General features: G+C 36.4%; 1 protein-coding gene across 7 annotated transcripts in view; it reads left to right on the top strand.

The window, feature by feature from the left end:
• CTNND2 (catenin delta 2) overlaps nucleotides 1–19,660 on the top strand; it is a 1,127,657-nt gene that overhangs the window by 619,733 nt on the left and 488,264 nt on the right. For 5 of the 7 annotated variants that reach the window (XM_043973915.1, XM_043973925.1, XM_043973938.1 and 2 more), the window contains one exon: nucleotides 11,241–11,805. In XM_043973915.1, coding sequence (XP_043829850.1) covers nucleotides 11,241–11,805 — 565 coding nt within the window. Of the gene's footprint in view, nucleotides 1–10,270; nucleotides 10,357–11,240; nucleotides 11,806–19,660 lie in introns of those variants that run through there. The other 2 variants (XM_043973939.1, XM_043973950.1) reach the window with 2 other exon arrangements.

Raw genomic sequence — 19,660 nt, 5'->3', positions numbered from 1 at the left:
CAATTTAAATAATTCACAACTTCTTTGAACTTCAGTTTCCTAATCTACAAAGTGATGATAATAATAATAATATCTACCTGATAGGGTTGTTTGTTGGGAGAATCAAATGAGAACATTTTAAAGATACTTTTCAAACTTTAAAATACCATATAAATGCACAAAACATATATTTATGTATAATGTGATAATATATAAAATATAAAATTATTAACAATAATACTAGTAATACTGATGATAATAACAACAAAATAATGTGTTCTGCAGTTTACTGGATAGAGAGACAGCCTTAGAAAGGGAAGGGAGGAAATAAGCATTTATACAGAGGCTTTTATATGCCAATTACCATTTTAAGCCCTGCAAGGTAGGTGCTTTTTTATCCCCATTTTATAATTGAGGAAAGTGAAGCAAATAAAAGTTACATGATTTACCCAGGCTCACAAAGATAGTGTCTGAGGCTGAATTTGAACTCAGGTCTTCCTGACTCTAGGCACAGAGTTGTATCTACTGTGCTACCAGTCACCAACCTGAATTCATGTCTCTTATCTTCATGCCTTTACATAGGTGTTATTCCTCATAACTGGAATGCACCCTTTCCCTTTCTTGACCTTGTAGAATTCTGAGCTTCCTTCAAGGTTCAACTGAAGTGACACTTCCTGCACTAAGATTATTCTGATTTACTCAGTTGTTAATGACATAACACCCTGTCTTTTAAAAAAAATTTGGTTGTTGCTTATCTGTGTTCCTGTTGATCCCTGAAGTATAATGTAAGAATCCTGCAGGAAGACTATTTTGTCTTGAAGGAAGACTATTTTTTTTTTTGGTGAGGCAATTGGGGTTAAGTGACTTGCCCAGGGTCACACAGCTAGTAAGTGTTAAGTGTCTAAGGCCGGATTTGAACTCAGGTACTCCTGAATCCAGGGCCGGTGCTCTATCCACTACGCCACCGAGCTACCCCAGGAAGGAAGACTATTTTGACTCTTGAAGAAACTATTTTGAATTTTGTGTTCATATCCCTGGCACCCAACACAAGTCCAGGAATATAGTTGGAGCTTGATAAGTGCTGATCATTTTAATGAATAAATGAATGAATTTAATCATGTTTTGGCTGTTGTTATTCATGTAGAATTTCCTCTGGCTAGGAAAGCAAATGTCTTCAGAAGCCATCACATACTTTTAACCAACTAAATAACGAGGTATTTTGAAACATTATGCCAGTGCACAAAATGTAAGTAAAAGGATGCACTCATGAATAGATTTTCGACTCTCTAGAATTAAACCAGTATAAAACCAGCATAGCCAATACTTGCATAAATTATCTCTAAGTAGTCAGAAACATGACCTTCCATAGCTTGCATTCCACAATCATCACCTTCAAAGGTTCAGTTTCAGCTCCATGCTGTGATGAGGCATCTGAGTAGGACTTGAGGGGAGAAAACAATTTAGGCATTCTGGCTAGAGTCCTAGCACTTTGGGGAATCATGGTAATGAATATGTTTTGCTTCAATACCTCATTTTGTCCTGGAGGGGATGCTGGATTTTTGTCATTGTTTTAAGACTAGGCAAGTTATAGCATAGCTCTGGAAAATTCTACAAAGATAGAAAGGCTACCAATAGTATGGGCCATGTTTCTGTAATCTGAGGACTAACCTATCTAAATTCAGAGGTTCTTTACCAGGTAATTCTCAAGATAATGAATAATTTTGACCACAACAGTGCTTAAAACCTCATAAGACATCAGATGATCTTTTAATAGAAAGCCTAATGGAAATGACAGCTATTACTGCTGCTGGTAGTGTTAGCATTATAAAGTTCAGAAGAACTACAACCTATGAAGGTGGAGCAAAAGCTGACAAGGTGAAATCAAACAGAGCCTTGAAGTCTTGGAGTTAAAATCTGTCTTCTAAAGAATGGAGGACCTGAGACATTTATCAATGATGCATTCACAAATACAAAATCATGGATCCTTGGAGTGAGAAAGGAATAAAAGATGATATGGAGTTCTTAAGAACAACTTCAGTTAAAACAAAAATTAGAAGAAATAACTTTTGCAGAAGCCAAACTGGAATTTATTTATGATTGAGTAGCATGACTTGCTAGGCATGTCTTCATCCATTTGTTCAGTTTTGGTTTCTCCCCAAGGAAGAATGAACAAATGAAAGAAAGAAAGAGGAAAAAAAGAAAGAGAAACAGAGAGAGGGGGAGGGAAGAAAGGGGGGAATGAAGGAAGGAAGGAAAGAAAAGAGAAAGAGAAAAAAGAAAGAGCTTTTATTTCAAATATAATTAAAAATATACCATCTGCTGCCTTCTGCCAGAGGCCAATGTGCTACTGTTTTTGAATGAGGGTTGTTATTTCACTGCCATGCAGAGCAGCATCTATTAGGTGGGTCAGACTAAGTGAAAGAATGGCTAAATCAATAGATAATTGATTGTATTTCCCACTGTGGCTAGTCCTGGGCTAGGCACAGAGTAAGTTTTCAGGAAATACTTTCTGAAGTTAATCTTTTCTATGAGAAAAACCATGCAAACTAATGGTCCAGTCATAAGAATTTATTTTTTTGTGAGAATGTCATATTTGAAGAATAAGACAAAAACAGAATTAGATAAATTTTATCTCCAATTTTATGCATGATTTATAACAAATATTTTCTTCAGGATGCCAGTATCCAAAGGGCAATTCCCTACTAATGCAGTTACTAATGTGATATTTTCAAAGATAGAGGTTTACTATACATGGCACTATACAAAAGGCAAATCTTTATTAAGGTTATTTGATATTTTGTATTTATTTTAAAATATTTACTTTGATAGTTTTATGGGGAAATTGGCAATTTCTTATTCATAAGAATTTTATATGATTTTTGTCATAAATCTCTTTTCTCTTTCTCATTTTATAATGTCTATACAAACTAAAACTTCTTTTTTTGTTGTTGTTCTAACAATAATAAAAATAAGTCCTTTCAATTGTGAATATTTTCTATGGAATCTTCCTTTGGAAGAAAATAACTTGTATGTTTAAGGTTATATCTAATTATGTTTTCTGAAATAATTATTTTGGTAAACATATGGTTACAAATATAGTTGCAGCCGCTATGTAATCTCAAACTTCCATATTTCTTTAAAATGTTCTTGAGCCTCCTCTTCCTTTTCCTTTTTAGACTTCACCCATTTTAACCCAATAAATGCTACTAAACAGGGTCAAAAGTTTTCTCTTTCAAAAAAAATGTTCTCAGAAAGGATAAATCTAGTCATAGTATAGTGCTTTAATCAGCCAATCCTGTTACTTTCCTAACACTAAACTGAGTTTATCTTCTCTGAAGGAATATGATTTTTTTAATGGAAGAGGAATATGAACACACTTGTTAGCTTTGGTTAGGCATAAGGCAGCATAGAGGTAATATGTTAATATGTAATAGGGGAAAAGAAGGAACAGGTCATGGAACACAGGTGCTGAAAAGGATTTGGAAGAATGATAAAGATGAGCTTTGGGCTGCTTTACCTTTTTACCTGTGCTTTATGGTAGTGGCAGCCATTTCTCTTATCATTGACAATTGTATTTTCTTTCATCCTTATGCCAATGTCTATTGAATATGGTTGATCAAAAATAAATATGTGACATAATCAAAAGGCATGGAGGTATAATTTAATATCTTCCCAAAATATTTCTAGACAGTAGAAGTATAAATATTTTTCAAGAGAAATAAAAAAAATAAACAAGGGTATAAGAAAAATATATAGACTCCTTATCAATAGGCTTTAGCATATGTAAAAAAGGGATTTTTAACCTGGGCCTGTTTGATTTTTACAATTATTTTGATCATAGCATTTCAATATAATTTGATTCATTCATTATCCTGTGTATTTTATTTTATTTATTCAAAAACATGTTCCTGAGAAAGAGGTTCCTAGACTTCTTCAGAATGTTAAAAGGTTCCATGACACACACATAACGCAGGTTAAGAAACCCTGAAGTACAGGGACGTGAGTGGTTATCTCAGTCCCAAACCTTATTTTATAGAGTAAGAAATTGAAGACTTGGGAATTTAATTCACTTTTGAAGTCATAAACCTTTTTAGTTACATAACCAGGACTAGAACCTGAGACTCCTAAATCTTGTTTGTACCCTATACTGTGATTATTGTACAATAGTTAAACTTGCCAAACTGGCTTCAGTAATAGGAGAACAGGATGGAGAAATATGTAGTTTAAAGTGAGGGGAATGAAGTAAGGGCAGATTATGTTGCTCAGTCTTTATTCTAGAGAAAGCACAAAGTTTTCCATTTCTGACATTTCTAGACTGTCTGCCCAGCATCCTAGGAATCAGGAGTCTCTCAGGCAATTCCAAAAAGGTTGGCAAGTCTTAAAGGATTCCACCAAAGACAGATTTTAAATGTGTGATCCTCTTCATTTTTTTTTTTGGTTTGTTTTACTTAGTGACACTGTTTGTTCATGATTTGAAGCCAAAATTCCTTAGAGATTACCACATTCTCAAACCCCTTGTTACACGCCTGTAGGCAATTATCTCTATCACTAATTTCCCCAAGGATTATATTGAAATAAAATTTTAAGGTTGATTTAATTCATTTTTAAAAATGTATATGTGTAACTTTTGTTTTAACATCAGACACATTTCCCTACAAATCTTGCCTCTACCCCCTCCTAGGCATCCATCCTTTATAGCAAAGAATAAAAAGTTTGGGGAGGAAGTTCAGCAAAATGAACCAATATATCATCCAGGTCAAATATTACATACAGTGTACTGTATCTATAGCTGTCCACCCTGACAAAGGAGGACTGTAGGATCATAAATCTAGAGCTAGAAATGACCTCTGAGAAGATCTAATCCAACATTTACTTTATAGATGCAGTGACCAAGTCCCAATTCTAACTGACTTGCCCAAATTCTTAGGAAGGGAAAGGAGAAGTGTAAGATAACTGGAAAGTTAGGAAGGGGATATGTTCATAAAGACCATTAAATGTCAAACAGAGGAACCTATATATGATCCTGGAGATGATAGGGAGTTAGCTACTGTTGTTTATTGAATGGGGGCTGGTCATAATGTGACAGTGGCAGATTTAACACTTTAAAAAAATCATTTTGCCCACAAAATGGATGATGACTTCAAGGGAGAGACTTGAAGCAGGGAGAATAGTCAGTCAATGAGCATTATTAAGTATCCATTATATTCCAAGCATTGTGCTAAATTTTGAGGATACAAAAACAAAACAAAACCTTAAAAAATAGTACCAGCTTAGGGCAGCTAGGTGGCACAGTGGATAAAGCACTGACCTTGGATTCAGGAGAACCTGAATTCAAATGTGGCCTCAGGCACTTGAAACCTACTAGCTGTGTGACCCTGGGCAAGTCACTTAAGCCCAATTGCCTCACCAAAAAAAAAAATACTACCAGCTCTTGAGGGGGCAACTAGGTATCTACCAAATAGGATACTTCATATTTCAATGTGCTGCAATAGATTTTAGGCTGTGCGTTTCAGGGTACTGGATAAAGCACTGGGCCTAGAATCAGGAAGACCTGAGTTTAAATATGACCACAGACACTTACTATCTGTGTAACCCTGGATAAGTCACCTAACTTCTGTTTGCATTAATCTACTAGAGAAGGAAATGGCAAACCACTCCAGTATCTTTGCCAAGAAAATCCCATGCCCAGTATTGGCATGGTATGGTCCAACTAAATGACAACAATGACCTACTCTTGAGGAGCTCACAATCTAAGGAAAAAAATGAGCAAAGAAATGTGTTTGCTATAGCAAAAAAAAAGAGTATATTCAAGATATATTAAGGGAAAAATTCTCAGTTAGAAGGTGCTAGAATTAAGAAACCCTTCTTGTAGAAGGTGGGATTTCAGCAGGTAAAAATGAGATCATTCCAGACAAGGGGGAACAGTCTGAGAAAATGCCTGGAGCCAAGAAATCTAGTGTCTTCTTCACGGAGCAGCAAAGAGGTCAGTACCATTGGATCAAAAATTACTTGAAAGGGTATAAGGCTTAATAATCCTGGGGTAGGAGGGCAGCATGGCAAGCTGTCAAAGGCTTTGAACACCAAACAGGATTGTGAATTTGATTCAGGAGGGGATAGAGAACCACTGGAATTTATTAAATATGGGGATTATTTGGTCAGATCAGCTCTTTAGGAAAATCTCTGGTTGCTGATTGCAAGTTAGACCTCAGTGGAGAGAGACTTATAGAAGAAAGACCAGCCAATAGGCTATTGCAATAATCTGGCAATGATGCAGGTCTGCACCAGGGTAGTGGCAATATCAGAGGAGAGAAGGGAGCATTTTCAGAGATGTTACAGAAATCAAAATTGATAGATGTGACAACAGATTGGATATGGGAAATGAGAGATAGTGAGGAGTGAAGGTTGAATCCTAAATTGCAAACCTGAAGCACTGGGAGGAAGGTATTTTCCTCTATACTAATAGAGAAGGGGAGAATTAAGAGGTGGTGGTAGGGGAGGATTTAAAGGAAAAGATAATAAGTTCAGGTTTGTATTTGTTGAGTTTAAGTCATTTACTAAGCATCCAGTTTGAGTAATGTAGTTAAAGATGCAAGACTGGATTTCTGCAGAGAAGTTAGTGCAGAATATATAGATTTGAGAATCATCAGCATAGAGATGCTAAGTAAATCCAGGAACTCTCTGATGACATCAGAAAAATGGAGTAGTATAGAAGGTGAATAGTAAAGGACCCACAACTTAACCCTCTGAGATGTCCCTGGTTAGTAGGCATGACCAAGATGAAGATTGAGCAAAGGCTACTGAAAAAGAGCAAATAGGTAGGAGGAGAACTAGGAGAGAGCACTCTCCTGAAAACCTAAGGAGAAGACATTATTACTACAGGAAATAAGAGTCTGCAAGGGCAATGAGAATGGAGAAAAGGCAATATACTTGAGAGACCTTGTAAAGGTAGAAATGACAAGATTTGGCAACAGATGGATATGTAGGGTGAGTGAGACTGAGGAATCAAAGATGACACTGAGCTTGTAAACATGTCTGATTGGAAATATAGTAGTGCCCTTGGCAATAATAGGAAAGTTCAGCAGAGAGGACTGTTTAGGAGGAAAGATAATGTGTTCTGCTCTTGACATTTTGATCTGTTGCAGATGTCCAAAAAATAATTGGTGATGTAATCATTTAGCTCAGGAGCAACACTGGGGCTACAAATATATGGTTCTTGGAATTCTCTGTATAGAGCTGTTAACTGAATACATGGAGGGTGATGAGATCACTAAGCAAGACAGTATAAACGGAGAAGCAGAAATGGTTAGGGTGGAAAGTTGGGGAAGAATCTGAGTAGTATACTGGTAAAGGTTCAGTAACCTGCTCTCCAAAAGAAACAAAGTACCACAACATACTTTTCAGTTTAATCTGCATTACTAACCTGACTGTTACTTTCTTAAGCCTAAAAATTAACAGAACAATAAATCAAGCCCGAAGTTAGATCTGGCTCTAGCACAACCTTGGCAGAAGACCCACAGTTAATGGGTATGATATGGCTAAAGAAGCAGAAAAAAAAAAAAAGATTTACAAAAAGTCAAACAGATAGGACGAAAACCTGGAAAGAAGAATGTCTTAAAAACACAGGCAGGAGAGAAGCCAGGTGGGAATGGGGGGGAAAAAGATCCCCTATCCATTTGTAATATAGTAAGAAAGAGGAGAGGATAGGGAGTCAGAGACTTGAGTTCAGATCTTTTCTCTACTACACACTACTTATATGGCCTTCTTTGGAACTTCTGGATTCAGCTTCCGCACACTGTTAAATGAGAGGCTAAACAGAAAGGATATTGTTAACCTGAAAATTAAGGAAACAATCAATATAGGAGAAATAAGGTCTTTAATTGGGGCAGAGGAACTATAGCTCATGGTATGGCATAGCTTGGAAGCCAGGAATACCTAAAGATGGGAAACAAGGACAGGGTTTTCATGAGGTAACAGAACAGAGGGAGCTATGAAACTGCCCTTGGGAAAAGTAAGTTTCTCACAAACAGAAACTATTTAATGTAAATGAACCTTTTTACATCATAACCTAAAGTCCCTAAGCTTGGAAATCTTTGGAAGGGGATAGTTTGTTTGGGGGAGATCCATAAGCAATCAAGAGTCTGGAAATGACAAAGATTGGTCAGCCTAAGGCAATTCATTTGTCTGGGGAAAAGGAGACTGGGTGGGGAATCAGTTCTCAGTAAATTTTGTAGTTCTCAATACCTTCTTCTAAATCTAAAAACCCCTAGCAGGTATATCAGCATCATCACAACCTTCTCTTACATAAATCAGTAAATCAATAGGATGAAAGGGTTTTTTTAAGTATAAATGGTTTATTTCTTAATAACCTGTATAATGGGACTGACTGTAACTGAAAAGAAATGTATAAAATATTGAGCTTTGCCATGTTTAGCATGAAAACATGACAGTACAAAATATGGTTAGTGCAATAAAGTAAAAACTATGTTTTCCATTGTAAATCAGATACATATACATACATACATACACACATATATATATACATATATATATACATACATACATATATATATATATATCTGCAGTAAAAGAACCATTACAGGTTACCAAATAGGATACTTCATATTGCAATGTGCTGCAACAGATTTTAGGCTGTGAGTTTCAGGGTACTGTTTAAAGCAGGCAAGAATAGATTCGAAAACCTGTTTATTTGCCCAAAATTTCATTCACTTACCTTTCCCCATGGAAATCTCTCCTTTCTCTACCCTTGCTGCACTCCCCTTTTCTACATTCATCAGATTTTAGTCATTAGCTGCACACAAGTTAATCTCTCTAATGGAGATGGTGAGAAGACTCTCATATGGGCCATGTTTGGTCTTCATCAGACACCAGGGAAACTGGCACTTCTAGCTGTTTCACTGTTGTATGTTACTTGGACTCCTGCGGATGTGAAGGACCTCTACTGCTGTAAATAGAAGTGTGCAGAAGGGAGGTCATTTATGCTCTGCTCCTGGTGTGACCCTGAGTTTCCATTTAAAACTTTAGAAACAGTAGCTCATCAGAGCTGCAAATAGATATGACCTGGGAAGGTGTGCTTCATACTGGCTTTTAGGATTATATATTTGTGACCGGGACCTCAGAGGTCATTTTATCTAACCCCCTTATAGAATAGGAAACTGAAGTTCTGAAAAAGTGGTTTACCCAATGTACCTAGCCTAGAAAATTGAGTAGGGGAAAAATCGGATTCTGGCTAATTCCCCAAAATAATTTTGTGTGAAAATAGGGCTTCTCCCTTACTTTGAAGGTGGGTGCCCTGAAGCTGAAATCCACTTGAATCAAAAATAATACCCCAAACCAAATATTTAGGGAGGAGATTTAGAGGTGTGTCTTTTGTCTGCTGAGCATACCTTCAAATAATTCTTCTCTGTGAAGGGTTTTTTGTTTGTTTGTTTGTTTGGTTTGGTTTGGTTTGGTTTTTTGAATGGGAAGGAGCAAAGAGTTCAGTGTTTACTGTAAGAGCTTGCCTTCAACAAAGTACTCAGCTCCATTTCATACTCCAAGGTGTTGCTATTAGAGGGTGTTAACATTATCTAACAACCACTGATCATCCTTTAAACCCAAGACCCCTAATAAAAACTGGGATGTTGTCTATAAGAATGTACATTCTATTATTTGTCCTTCCAAAAAGGGCTCATTAGCATAATTCAAACTTTTCATAGGAAGCATCTGCTGAGAATTTTCCCTGTGTCTGTGTCTCCCCTTCTCCCTACTTATTCTGAATCTTCACAATTTCCCCTAGTACTTCTCCCTAAGTCTAGATCTCTCTCTCTCTTTCTCTCTCTCTCTCTCTCTCTCCCTCCTTCCCTCCCCCTCTCTTTCTCACTCTGACTCTGTCTGTTTTTCTGTCTCTCCTCAATCCTATCCTCCCTTTCTTCACCCCCCCCCCTTATCTGCCTGTCCATCCTCACAATGCCCTACACTCTTTGACTCTCTGTTCCATTCCAGCTACAGCTCCCTTTCTTTCTCCCCACACAACCCCTTGTCCACCTTATCCTCTCCTTAGGAAAAACTTTGTGCTCCTTCACAGAAACCTAGAAGATCTAAGACCTCCAGCACCAAAGTGGTTGACAAAGCACTGTTTTCTTTCGAATGCCAATGTGCCCCTGGACTAGATTCAAGGAAAGTGCTTCCTCTTCCAACCCTTTTCTGGAGCTCCACCCCAGCCCTTGTTTTCTTTTGTGCCGGTGTAAATAAATAAGAGGCAACTGGCTTTCAGTCTGAAGACACAGCTGCAGGGGGCTCTTAAAGAGAGCTAGTGAGAGGGAGAGAAAGATCCTCTCATGCAGAAGCTGGAAAAGATGGGGAGCTGAGTTTTCAAATGTAGGGAAGGCTGATTTTTCACCCTGTCTTTGCATGTCACAACTGCTCTGATTCCTGCTGCATCACATACATTTAGAAGGCAGAATAGAATGTCTTTGTTTTGACTTTATCTTTAGAAATGATTTTCAGCTTTACTTGTCCAAAAGGAAGAATCCTCGATGAGTAAAGCAGCCGAATAGATTCTGAGAAGTATGGTTACTCTTGGGGTGCTCTTCAGATAAGTATACAACTTGGTTGGTTTAGAGGGCAAAAAATTTGCAAAAGAAAATGCCCCTTAAAGCAAGATTTAATGCTTAAGTTTCTTGTCAAGACTAACTAATGAATGAAGAGACTTTAAAAGTGTTTGATGGTCTGCGGAAATCTACAGATTATGATTAATGCAATTGCTTTCACTTCAGGATGAGAAGCATCTCAGTTGTGTAGTTGTGTAATCAAATATCTATATATACATATATACGTATATGTGTGTGTATGTATACATATACATATATATACACACATATATAAACAATTTGTCAAGCCGTGTGGTTTTTTCTTTAAGGCATGCATTTGCGAACTACGTTACTCTCTCCTAAACATGCTATTACTTTAGCAGTTTAAAAATTGTTTGTCTTTTAATCCAATACACGATTAATTTGCTTTAAGATTACAGGATGTTCCAAAAGTCTTTAATTCAGTCTTCGGCTTTAATAGCTTAAAATTGCACTCAAACTTTTGGGACACCCTGTCTTTTGGTCAGAAGTTCTCCTGATCTGGTGAAAGTGATTTTTTTTTTCTGCATCTAAGGGGTTAAACGTATACGGAAGCATTTTTTGCTTTACTTTCCTCAAGTTGTGTTTTCTTTCCCTCCCTCCCCCCCACCCCCTCTCTCTTCTTGACTACAGGGCACAACTAGCCGAGCAGCCCATTTAGCTGGATCTGAACCCTCTCAATCACATGCTGCCTCTCAGTCAAGAGAGTCCTTTGTGCCGAGCCATGGGAGCGCGTTCCATTTGCCTGACTCCCAGCATTCTTCAGCCCTTTATTATTCCAGCTCCACTCTGCCAGCACAGAGAGTGAGCTCTCCCTTGTCCATGCAGCAGGTAGGCTCTCCCACAAAGCTCCAGCGGGTGGGGTCAGCCTCAGAGAGCACTGGATACAGCACCACACAGCGGGTCTCCTCTCCTAAACAGTCTCCAAGCCGGCTAGCCAAGTCATATAGCACCAGCTCACCCATCAATATTGTTGTGTCTTCAGCTGGACTTTCTCCTTCCCCAATACGTGTGACCTCTCCACCAACCATCCAGTCTAATATTTCATCCTCTCCTATTCATCAGCTAAGCTCAACCATTGGCACTTATGCTACCCTATCTCCTACAAAACGTCTAGTCCACACGTCAGACCAGTACAACAAGCATTCACAGGAACTGTATGCCACTGCTACCCTTCAGAGACCTGGCAGTCTGGCAGGTAAACCAATTTAACTTCTAATCTTCATGCTTTACTGTTGTTTTCTAAAAGACGTGTTTGGTCTAGAATGCTGGTCACCTGTGTACATTGTGAATTTGTATGAGCTGTGGCAGAAGCAGCTGTGCTTCAGCAAAGTTTCAGCTTGTGGGTATGACCTTATCAGCTGTCAGTCAGTGCCTGTATCAAACAGGAAATGTGAGAAGCACCCCAAAGGGAGAGCACTGTTGGCTCGTTGGAAGCAATGTAATTCCTAGGCTTTCGAAATGAAGTTTAATTTTGTTTCAGTTTTAAATGAAAAGAGTAAGACAGGGAATTTTAGAAAAATCTGGTAAAGATTCATGAAACTGAATTTTAGTGTCCAAAGAGAAGAAAATTTCATAGTAAAATTTCCTTTGTTATTCATATATCATATTTTTAAATTAGTCCAAGCTACTCAGAAAATCAAAGTCCTGTTAGCAGCTGACATTGAATTTAAAGATATTTTAAGCCACAGAGAAAAAAAGTAACTAGTAAGAAGTTATCATAAAATTTTAATGTACCCAGAAATTAAAAGCATTGCTCTTAATCCATACTAAGGTTTTAAAGAAAGAAATGTGATTGGTGCCAATCTCTGCTGAACTGGATAACTGGATATTTATGACCCTCACTAGTTCTTATAGTTTGTTAGAGGCCAGCCTGGCATTGATGATTCATTTTTGCAAGCACTATTTGATTTTCTTAGACAAGATAATGTGGTTGAAAGACTAAAATTTTGCCTTTGGGAAACATTTGACAACTAACCCTGTTTAAGTGGTGTGTGTTTTTTTCTCTTATAAGATCATTCTAGAATTTCATCACTATAGGAACAGATGCTGTGCTCATAAGTTTTCTTTCTTGACATAAATAGATGAACGTTAAGATAAATAAGAAAAAAAAGATCCGTTGCATAAATGAGACGGGTGTCCAAGAATCTTTTTTCTTCATCACATAACAATTGTATATATGCCCTACATCAGCATAAATAACAACGTGCAAGCCTGGAATTTGAGTGTCCAAGAATTAAAATCAGTACTTTGAAATGAAAATACTCCCTCATGTTTTGTTATTTTTCCAAATGAAAAAAGGTTAAAGATGTTTACTCAGGGTGGAAATCACAAAATTTTGAAGCTGCATGGCCCTTAAGGAAGTAATCTAGTTTGGTAACTCTCTTTTACTGATGAGTAAACTGAGGCCTAGGAAAATTAAGGGAATTTGCAAGGTCACATTACACAGCCAGAACTAGAACCCAGGTCTCTTCACTCTCAGCCCTCAATTCTTTCCTCTTTACCACATTATAGTTGAACTAAGGGAAGCCAGTCAGAGATGTAAATATCTTAAAATACTCTCCATGTGTATAGGTGGCTGTTTATATAGAGAATTAACAGTGAAATATATACATTAAACCCTATCTTTTTTGCTCTTTCTTTAATTTGAGAAATTTCTTCATACATTTTTCTATGTGTACCACTTTTCAATAACACTCCAACCCTCTATAAAGTAAATTCCCTGAAAAAACAATATACTGGTTGCTAACAAAAAGGAGAAAAGAAAGCCTTTAACTTTTAAAGGTAATACTATAATATTTTATGAGTTTCATTGTCTAAATAGATTTTACATGCTTTATGAAAGTTATATTTTTAAAAAATTTCCTTTCTTCACTTAGCACCATTTCCTGTCTTCCTATGTCTCTCAGAATTCTTCATACATATTAGTTTTTATGACTCAGCAATCTTCTATTACATTCATATATCATAAAACTGACCATTCTCCAATATCGAATCTACTCTACTTTTAAAGTGTATGTCTTTCTTCATGAATGATGGTACTTTGTCAAATTACTGTAGGTGTAATTTAATTTTCCTAGTGATTTTTTTGTCTATGACATTTTCAAAAGAAGTCTTTTAGTTATTTTTATCATGTTAGGTCTCAGCAATGAAGACAAGGCAGGATTGGGATGGAGGCAGGACGAATGGCTTCCTTAGACATAAAAGGAGAATGTGTCAAACAAACAAGAGGTTAATGCAGACCGCCAGGGCCCTTAGAAGCTGGAAATTACTGAAAGTTCAGACGAGCAAAGGGTTAAGACCAATAAATTGGTTGAAGGAAGGATTGTGAATTTAGATTAGGAGACAGAGGAAAGAAAAACAATGAAGGAGAGCAAGTTGGGATTGAGGAGAAGGAACCAAAGCTGAGGGTTAGATAACAAGATGTCAAGCATCTAGGCTGAAGAAGTCATGATCTGTGTACTAGCAGCAAGAAAAGAGCTTCATGAAAGAAAGGGAGAAAAACCTGCCATTTGAAACACAGACATCCTATGTTATTCTTGCTCAGAGAATAAACTCATCTCCAAAAAACAGATCAACAAGCATTTATTAACTGCTATGGATCGGCCATTTTCTGGTGATACACATACAAAAGTGAAATGGTTTCTACCTTCAATGGGCTTATGATCAATTAGGCAGAAACAACACATGGTTGGGCCAGGTGGCCAGGGAAGGGGGTCTTAATTCTAGACAGTTTTAGGGATGATGAGTGGAACCTCAGAGTAGCAATGTTAATATTAATTTGATTATTTCCCCCCTGACTACTGAGTAAGAAGTACAAGGTGTGGGAGGATTTTGTTATGTCAGCAGGTCAAATCATAAAATGCCTATGCTAGTGTCCTTGGATGATGTAAAACGTAGTTTAGAGGTCTGGGACTGGTAAGAAATAAAGGGATGAGGTAGAAATTGACTCACCCTGAAATTAGAACCAAAGCTGAAGAGATTATATCCATAAGTATATTTGGGGAAGGGGAGTGAGAATGTGTTTTATTTTCAAATGTGCAACAATTTATTGTCTTGGTAAGTTGTTAGGATCCCTGAGTGTTTATATAGCTTACTCCGGTTCCCATCCTCAGGATGCGACAGACTGAGATTTGAACAGAGGTCTTCCTGATTCTGAGGCCTCAGTCTACTACCAATAAATTTTCCTGTCAAAAGCCCTATGAAGGGGGCAGCTAGGTGGTACAGGGAATAAAGCATCGGCCCTGAATTCAGGAGGACCTGAGTTCAAATCAGGCAGTTGACACTTACTAGCTGTGTGACTCTGGGCAAGTCACTTAACCCTCATTGCCCTGCCCCCCGACAAAACAACAACAGCAACAACAACAAAAAACAAAACAAAACAAAACAAAAAAACCACCACAAAATAAAAGCCCTATGAAGTAGATAGTGAAAACACTATTACCTCCATTGTACAGAAGAAGAATCTGAGACTCAGAGAGTGACTTACTCAGGGTCATATAGCTGGCAGGTGTTAGAAGAAACATTGATTGGAACCTTGCTATCTCCTGACTTTCCACTATTCCATGTTGGGGATAAGTCTTTACCCCTTTCAATGAGTATAGTTAGTCCTGAACCTTCCAGGCAGAAATTAATGAACATAACTGGCTAGAGTAAAACAGCAAAAATGAGGTAAACCAAGTAATTTCTGATATTTCCTTTCTTATACTATTTTTAATTTAAGTAAGGAGTTTGTGTTCTAGGAGATGTTTTGCAAATCACATACTTGATGATGCTGTAAGGGAGTTTGTTATCTGCAATTATCCATGTTTCATTTGACCACTGCCTTCCTCAGTAAAGACCAGAATTTCCGTTCTTGTCTCCAAAGATTTATGCCCCATCTCTTATATTTCTCCCACTATATGCCATTTTTACCAGCAAGTGAAAAAACAGAATTTGACTATGGGTGATTGTTGGGTTTTTGTTTTCAAATTTTAAAAATGCCCTTATTCTAAGTGTGTAATGGTTATTTAAATATTCCCAAGTGTTTATTTTACAAAATTGCATTTTTTATATTTTGCATTTAAACATTATTTTTTCAGCCCAGTGCTTTTTGACTACAAAATTATCTCATTATCTCTGCATGATGTCTTTGTTGTATCAGATGTTGTATCTTCATTTTAGATATGAGTGAATTGCTCCATGGAGGAAACATGTAAATTGCTCAAGCTCATAATTCCAGTCTATGATATATCCAGGAATAATCTAATCTTTGGATGATTCATCCAGTGTTATATACTTGAAATAAAAAAAAAAAAACTGCTTTAAGTTTGTCTCTCCAGGTTATTTGTTAAAATGTCTTTGTACATAGTAGGTGCTTAAAAAGTTTTTAATTGAAACTTAATACTCTAAAAAATTCTATATTTGCTGAACCACTAAGTTTTCCACTTAGCTGGTGGTTAACACAAAACAATACCTTGAGAATAAGTATGTTGTTTGGAGTAGTGGTTTAAAGCTATAAAACACATGTCCCATAGTCCACCAGCCATGGCACCACTCCCAAGTGCAGTAGAACCAGAGTAAAAGGCAATTGGGAAATAGTTCCCCAAAATAAATGAAAATACAGTAGAACAAAAATAATGCTAATTCATAGTATTCTAAGTCAAAACACGATACACATGGATGCCTTTGTATGGTTTAATGGCCCCCTCTTTCTACTTGATTTTGATACCACTGGTTAAGGGTTTCTTCCTGTTATAACCCCCCCCCTTTTTTTTTTTTGCTACAAGACCATTTACCCATCTATTTCTGGAAATCAGAAGTTTATTGGTAGAGCTTGGTTATGGTGATGTCCTTGAATTATTACCCTACTACAATCAAATTTACACATTTTTTTTCAGACATCTTTCCAGATACTGAGGTAGATGTCAGAATCTAGACTACCTAGGAAAATTTTAGGCAGAAAGAAATCTTAGATAATTTGAATTCTTTTGTCATAGCCAATGTTCTTTTGGGATTTCTAATGTATTCTGAGGGGATCATGGGGATTAGGACAAGTATTTAATTGCAGGAATTGAGTGAACTACACTGACTCCATCTTCTTCTTCTTATTATTATTATACTCCATCAATTCTGGCACTAGCTCAGTTCCCTTTCTTTTAGACATTGATGAGTCTAGTCCAAATTCTGTCTTGTGAGAAAACTTTAGTCAACTGTAGGAATTGGGAGAAGACATTAATACATTGTTGAATATAGCCCTATGTGCATGGGAAGCTGGACTATCTCTACCTGGTGTTTAGAGAGCCTTAACTAAGGATCTAGATTATGCTGATGAGAAACCCAGTCAGATCCAAAGATCAATGCAAGGAGTTTTCTTACAATTATACATTTCAAACAACCCATATGTTTTATTTGAAAACTGGCCCTGTATTGATCAAGCAGTTATTGTTTGCATATTCCTTTGATTGTTCACAGGCACTTTGAAGGAACAGGATACGTCTTTTTCTGATTTCAGGGAATTGCATCTGTTCCCTCTCCCCCTTCCAACTTGGAAAGTCCCTAATCTTTTCTGCAATTGGAAAACAGGTTACCTAATGTATCCTGGTTAATCTAATTTATTGCTCTTATTTGATTGTTTTAATTTATTGTTCTTATTTGATTGTTTTTACTATATAAAACTTATCTCCCCCTCTCTTTGTGGTTTGGTGCCAAAGCTAAGGAAGGTGACTAGTCCCAAACTGTTTGGCAATTGGCATGTATTGCTTAATAAGTCAATATTCTTGGAAGGTCAAACCTTTGTTTCCTCAGTCATTTCATCTTTCACCCACGACATTTCTAGTTTTTCCACTTAGGACTCTCCATAAGTAATGATCATTTATGCCCCTCCATCTTAGGTGTTTACAGAAAAGAACCATGCCCCATTTTCTAGACTACTATTTCTTCTCCAAATACTACTTGCAAGTATCAAAATCTTTCTAACTTGTCTCATCAATCAACATCTTATCAAATAATTTGGCATTATTTTTTTCCTATGGGTTGATTCTATCTATGTCTTCAAGACTAGACCCAAGGGGCGGCTAGGTGGCACAGTGGATAGAGCACCAGCCCTGGAGTCAGGAGTACCTGAGTTCAAATCTGGCCTCAGACACTTAACACTTACTAGCTGTGTGACCCTAGGCAAGTCACTTAACCCCAATTGCCTCACTAAAAACAACAACAACAACAACAACAAAAAAAAAAAGACTAGACCCAATAAACTAACAAAATAGAGAAAACAACTATTTGACTTGGATAGAGCTAAGATGCACCTATCAAAGTAAAGACCAGGAGAATTCTGAAGACTTAAAGGGTTTCAAGCCCTTTGAGGTAATTTTGAGGCTTTACACAGAAGAGAATTTCTCCACAGTTCTCTGGCTCATCCCTTTATGTCCCTTCCTTTACTGTTCATCAATAGCTGTCATAGACTATTACATATTTATTCCCATGAAATATCATGTGTATGCTATTTTCAAACCCTGTATTTATTTATTTTTTCTGTTTTAGGCCACTATGCAATTTGTTTCTTTTCAGAGTTGTATATGAAACATACTTCTACCTAAATAAATTAGGTGGACACAGGAAGGCTCAAAATTAGCTTAAATATCAGCTAATCATGAAAGATTTCTAAATATGTATATTTTGTATCTTTCAACAGATTTAAATTTTCCATATCTTTGGTAAAATTGATATTTAGATTTCTTTTAAAAATTCCCTAGCAAGGTATGAAAATATAAACATTAATTTTGTATGATTATGCTTTTATATTGTTAGCTTGTCATGATTCTAAGAAAATATTAAAATGTTTTGATATAGATATTATAAAAGTGTTATTACTTTTCAATATGAGAGTCAAATCATAATTGCATTAAATAAAAGGTAAGGAATATTTCTGAAGAGATTTAGCAATATACTGTCATTTTCCTTGCTTTTAATGAAAGATTTATAATAAAATTGTCATACTTAATTGTTATATAAATCTATTATTATAAACAGTTAATATGAATTCTAAATTTATAATATATTATCAAATATGTTATGTATATAGCAATTTACAAATATAAATTATACAATATGAATTCTGAATACCAAGGCAGTCACGTTATTTGTTGGAATCTGCTTTCTTTTTGTGTGACCTTGTTAAACTGCTTTGATTGTAGAGACATACAGGTAATCTGTTGAAAACAGAAAAATTAGATTTATTTAAATCATTTCTAGTTTTGAGTTTGTCATTTAAATTGCCATGTTTCTGCATGCACAAGTAAATATTTGTATAAACATATATACATATTTTTACATATTGGTGCAGATATGTAGCTTTTAAGATATCGTGAACTTTAAAGATGTCGATTTGGACTAAAGATTATCACTTTATGTGGTATTTGAGATAGTATATTCATGTAACCTGTTTTCTAAATAGGAAACAAAAGGCACACCATTACTTCTAGGTCATTCTCCTGCCAACACTATTGATAGTTACTGCTAGTATATTATAAAATCTTGACAGCTATAAAGGACGTGAGTGGTTAGGTGGTGCAACCAAGCTAAATCCTCCCTACATTTTCCTCAGCAAATGTTCATCCAGTTTTCACTTGAAGATCTCTAGTAACTCTGAACTTATGACCTCCTGGGGTAGATAAATCCATTTTGGACAGTTCTAATAGGCTTGGTAAGGAGTTTTCATTCTTTCTCTATGAAAACTGCCTTCTAGTCACTTCCACACATTTATCCTAGCTCTTCTCTATTTGGTCAAGTAGAACAATTTGCCTTGTCCTGAAACCAGGTCTTCTTGATTCAAGGGCTAGCTCTCTATATAAATGTCACAATCTCTCTTTGAATTCCAGGAAAACAAGTATAATCCCTTTTATTAATAGATACAACCATTGCATTCATTGTTGTTGCTCCTGTCACATTATTAGCTCAAATCAAGCTCAGTCTCTTTCATATGAATTCCATTCTAGTCACATCCTCCTCATTGTATTTTTATAGTTATTGCTATTTCCCCCTCTTTAAATCTAAGTGCAAGACTTTGAAATTTG

This window comes from Dromiciops gliroides, chromosome 1 (assembly GCF_019393635.1).
Source record: "Dromiciops gliroides isolate mDroGli1 chromosome 1, mDroGli1.pri, whole genome shotgun sequence".
Taxonomy (NCBI): Eukaryota; Metazoa; Chordata; class Mammalia; order Microbiotheria; family Microbiotheriidae; genus Dromiciops; species Dromiciops gliroides.
This window is presented reverse-complemented; position numbering and strand designations above follow the sequence as displayed.